The sequence below is a fragment of the Pundamilia nyererei genome, unplaced genomic scaffold, assembly GCF_000239375.1.
Source record: "Pundamilia nyererei isolate P.nyererei 1_Seehausen unplaced genomic scaffold, PunNye1.0 scaffold00139, whole genome shotgun sequence".
Lineage (NCBI taxonomy): Eukaryota > Metazoa > Chordata > Actinopteri > Cichliformes > Cichlidae > Pundamilia > Pundamilia nyererei.
In genome coordinates, this window is record NW_005187540.1 from 412,951 (window position 1) to 417,467 (window position 4,517).

Genomic DNA, 4,517 nt, shown 5'->3' on the forward strand with positions numbered 1-4,517 from the left:
CAATCACAGCAGATGGCCCCGCCCCTCCCTGAGCCTGGTTCTGCTGGAGGTTTCTTCCTGTTAAAAGGGAGTTTTTCCTTCCCACTGTCGCCAAAGTGCTGCTCAGAGGGGTCATATGATTGCTGGGTTTTTCTCTGTATGTATTATTGTGGGGTCTACCTTACAATACGAAGCATCTTGAGGTGACTTTTGTTGTGATTTGGCGCTATTTAAATAAAACAGAATTGAACTGACCTGTGAGTGTTACGGGGCTCAGAGACCAATACGTGGACGTGGACCCAGATATGACTATGAGTACGGGAAGCAATGGTAAGGTTTCTCACAAGCTTTATTTGGTGACACAAAGAAAACCCAGAGAGGTACTGCTACAACGTGTGTCAGATGTGCGGGGCTCTGTGAACAGAGGGAAAGGTTTATCAGCAGAGGCTCAGGAAGCCCGGGGTGTAGATGAGGAGACAGACTGAGTTATGGCAGGTGGAGTGGTAATGGCATGAAGAGAAGCGTGGATAGCCGGGTGAGCATCCAGCAAGGGTGTAAACAACCTCCAGGCTGATTGATCTGGAGATCCAGGCAGATGGGGAAAGGTGGTGACCAGCGTCCAAGAAGTGAGCGGGCTGCAGGCAGTGGTGAATCCAGAGACCACAAGGACAGTATGGTAAGTTATCCATAGTTACTTAGTACGGCGAGTAAAGATGGCCTGTTACTAACACAAGTTAGCTGACAAACTGGCGAAGAAGAGATGTGGACACTGGTGTTAAATACTAAGTTTCTTATATGATTCTTATACAGCACTTTTCTACTCCAGAGTACTCAAAGCGCTCTGTACAACGTGCACCATTCACCGTCCCTATACTTGGTGCTTTCTGACTACATGCAGACACATTCATACTCTGATGGATGCATCGGAGGTTAGGATACTTAGCATGCAGGGATTGAACCACCAACCTTCTGATCAGTAGGTGACCTGCTCTACCTCAAAGCTGGACCCTATTAGGGTGGTGTCAGAGAGGTGGATGTTTGTCCAAGATAAGGACGATGCTGGATAATACCGCCCACCCACTCAATGACGTGCTGGCCAGTCACAGGAGCACGTTCAGTGAGAGACTGAGATTACCCATAATGCACCACTGTCTGTGGATTTCTGTACAGCTCCATCTAACGCACAGCACACGGTGAAATTCACAGGTCAATCATATATCATTATTATAACAAAGCATTACATTCATAAATGCCGATATGCTAAATCCCCCCTTCATGGCCTGCTCTTAAAAACTAACTCCCGTAAATCTCTTAAGCTAATAAATAAGCTCCGAGCAATCAAACTGCATAGTTTTTTAGAAGAGTTTGATTTCTCTTAGCCCCTTATTTAAGTTATGTGTCTTGTTTATGGAACCTCACTTGTAGAGAGTTTGTGATCCCCTTGTCTCCTTTATTTCTGTTCCTTGTTTTTCATTCTTTTTTATTGTTATTTAGTTATTTTTGTATTGGTTATTCATCTTTTTATATTATTATTATTATGTAGATGCGTGTGTATATGCATACGTACACATTTATACACACAGACATGTATACATATATATGTCTGTGTGTGTATGTGTGTTTACTTTCAGTTATTGTCGATTTCATCGTGGTGTACCAACTGTGGCAGTGATGTGTATTCCTCTGATTGGGAGAAAAGAAAAAGGAGGTGTGATTCTGTTCTGAATGATTCAATATGTCGCTTGTCTCTTTGAGATTGTCATTGTTATTGTTCTAAATAAAGTTCGTTTAAAAAAATAAAAATGTCAATCATACATATTTCACCTCTGTAATATTCTGGATGTTTATAATTGAGCGATTTCTTATGTTTGTAACTGTATAATACATTATTTCACTGGTTCAGTCTGTTGCTCTCATTGTCTTGGAGCGACTGTAAACACATCATTTCCTCATAAATGATCTGATTCTGATAACATGGGCGTCTGTGGAGACTGGCGCTCTGCTGCCTCTGCTGGACACCAGAGGAACTGCAGGCGGCCACCAGAGGGCGCAGTGACAGCGCCGCTGGGCTGTAGAGGCTGTTTGCCTCTGCTGTGCAGCCCTGGTCTGGTTCCTCCCCCCGCTCCTCCCCCGCTCCTCCCCGGCTCTCCGCCCTGAAGGCTGTGGTCGGTCCGGCTGCTCCGCCGCTGTGTGGCAGTGGGAGCTGAGTGGGCTCGGGCTGACACTCCGGAGGGCTCGTGCCTGTGACCTGAGCAGACTTGGAGGATTTACAGCTGATCTGCGCGCACGTGAACGCGCTGAATGTAAGTGTGCTGAAGTTCCGTGTTTTTATCTCTGAACGTGTTTTTACAGCGTTAAAGTTTGGAGACACACTTTTCCTCCGGGGGCAAAGTTCAGGAAGCCCGAGGACGGACAGCTGCGGTCCGCGGGCGCAGACGCTTTCAGGCACGGCGTGTATGGAAGCCCGTTAGTGCCAACGTGCCCGCAGGTGATCCCGTGTGCACACGGTCACAGATGCAGGATGAGCAACTGGCGTGGCAGAGTGGCACCTCTGAGCCTGTCTCTGTGCTGAAAGCTGCACTGGGAGACGAGCACGAACCCATCACCCACATCCCCCCCCCCATCCACAGTGTGTCTGACGCCCTGAGCTGCTCCACGTTCAGGTTGTTTTAGGGGCGGCTGTGGCTCAGGAGGTTCAGCATCCACTGATCAGAAGGTTGGTGGTTCGAAACCTGGCTGCCCCAGTCTGTGTTAGTGTGTGTGTGAACGAGGCGCGATGAGGAGCGTGTTTTCCTGCAGTGGACGGTCTCAGGCCCTAAATCACGGCTGAAACGTGCGTCCGCTGCTGTGGCCCCGAAGCCTCCTCTGCACATCAGTGCAAAACTCATTTTTATTCACTGGCCTTTGACTCAGTGGGTAACTGACACTGTTATTGTTATTTATTTATTGTATTTTTATTATTTCTGCTGGTCAGCCATGTGGTGTTTTTAAAGTGCTGTATAAATAAATTATGGTATGAAGCTTCAATGGCGGTCTCACTTTAGCACAGGCAGGTCTGGCGCTCATGAGGCCGACCGATGGCGCGTATTTGTCTGACATCACGGCGGCTTCATCTTGTTTGTTTAGAGGGTGGTCTTCCAGGAACGCTTCAGGGAGTTTGTCTCCCCCGCCTCGGCGAGGCCTTTAAGGACTGACGGAGCAGATTGTTGGAGTGAGGTGAGGCGTGGCGGCAGCTCGCGCTGTGCTCAGCATGTGATTAGGCTTTGCTTACAGCGAGTTTCACACCTCAGGCCTGTCTAATGCCTCTGTTGTGTCTCTGCAGCTCGCGGCGCTCGGTTACCCAGCTGCGGTGGACGTGGACCACCTGTGGGTGGAGGATGGCCCGCTGGAAGGAAGGCGCCACCCTCCTGCTGGCTCTGCCGGTTCTGCTCAGCCTGCCAGCGGAGGCCCGAACTTACGGCCTGGGTCAAACCCAGCATGACCACGAACGCCTCCAGAACATCACACTGGCTGTCATTTTACCAGAGAACAACACCAGATACCCGTGGGCGTGGCCTCGCATCGGCCCTGCCGTGGACCGGGCCGTCAGAAACATCAACGCCGACCCCACCCTCCTCCCCAACCATCACCTTGTGTACTTCTTCAAGAACAGCCAGGACAAGGATGGGATGTGCTCCGAGTCCGTCGCCCCGCTCATGGCGGTGGACCTGAAACTCGCCTACAACCCGTGGGCGTTCATCGGGCCCGGCTGCTCCTACAGCTCCTCCCCCGTCGGCCTCTTCACCACCCACTGGAGCGTCCCCATGGTGACGGCAGGCGCCCCGGCCGTGGCATTTTCCAGCGGAACGTACCTGTCCATCACCAACACGGGGCCAACGCACAAGAAGCTTGGGCGGTTCGCGGTGCGGATCTGCGAGCATTTTGGGTGGCGGGAACAGGTGATGGTTGTCTTCAGCGACAACAAGAAGGACGACCGGCCGTGCTACTTCGCCATCGAGGGTCTGTACATGGAGCTGAGCAACATCAACATCAGCGTCGAGGAAAGCGTGTTCATGGAGGAGTCCGTGACCTACTCCCAGATCCTCTCCAAAATCCAGGATAACGGGCGAGGTGAGTCCGCGACCGGCCGCCAAATAAACGTGCTTCCAAACTGGTCTCTGTAGGTGACGCCCCCTTCATGACACCTGTACGTTAAGGTCATCTGAATCAAATCAGAGTTTTAACTAAAATTGAATGTGAACAAACACGCTCGAGCAAATCAGAGAGCTGCTCACCTGGACGTGGCATTTTCGGCATGTGGCGAGCTTCGGTGGCGTGATTTCTCTTTGATTCTCGCAACTGACGTTATGCGACGTCCACACCACGCTGTTTTCCTCGCAGCAAAAATTATCTAGAAATCAGCTTTGTCAACATCTTGTGTTAGTCCAGAAAAACCAGCAGGCACCAGGTAGATCGCACCGGTCCGTCCAATCAGAAACTGTGCACTTATCTGTGCACAGCATCACCCTGCTGCTACACAAACACACACACACGTTGGT

At 50.6% G+C, this 4,517-nt stretch overlaps 1 protein-coding gene across 2 annotated transcripts; it reads left to right on the forward strand.

Moving 5' to 3' along the window:
• Positions 1-2,131: 2,131 nt before the first annotated feature.
• Positions 2,132-4,160, forward strand: LOC102210165 (atrial natriuretic peptide receptor 1-like). 2 transcript variants are annotated; one of them, XM_005744101.1, is made up of 3 exons: positions 2,132-2,282; positions 3,106-3,195; positions 3,302-4,160. In XM_005744101.1, exon 3 carries the CDS (start codon positions 3,357-3,359, stop codon positions 4,140-4,142), a length of 786 nt encoding a protein of 261 aa, XP_005744158.1. In that variant the 5' UTR covers positions 2,132-2,282; positions 3,106-3,195; positions 3,302-3,356; the 3' UTR covers positions 4,143-4,160. The 2 variants fall into 2 exon arrangements, with proteins under 2 accessions (XP_005744158.1, XP_005744159.1); XM_005744102.1 differs by lacking the exon at positions 3,106-3,195.
• Positions 4,161-4,517: the final 357 nt, after the last annotated feature.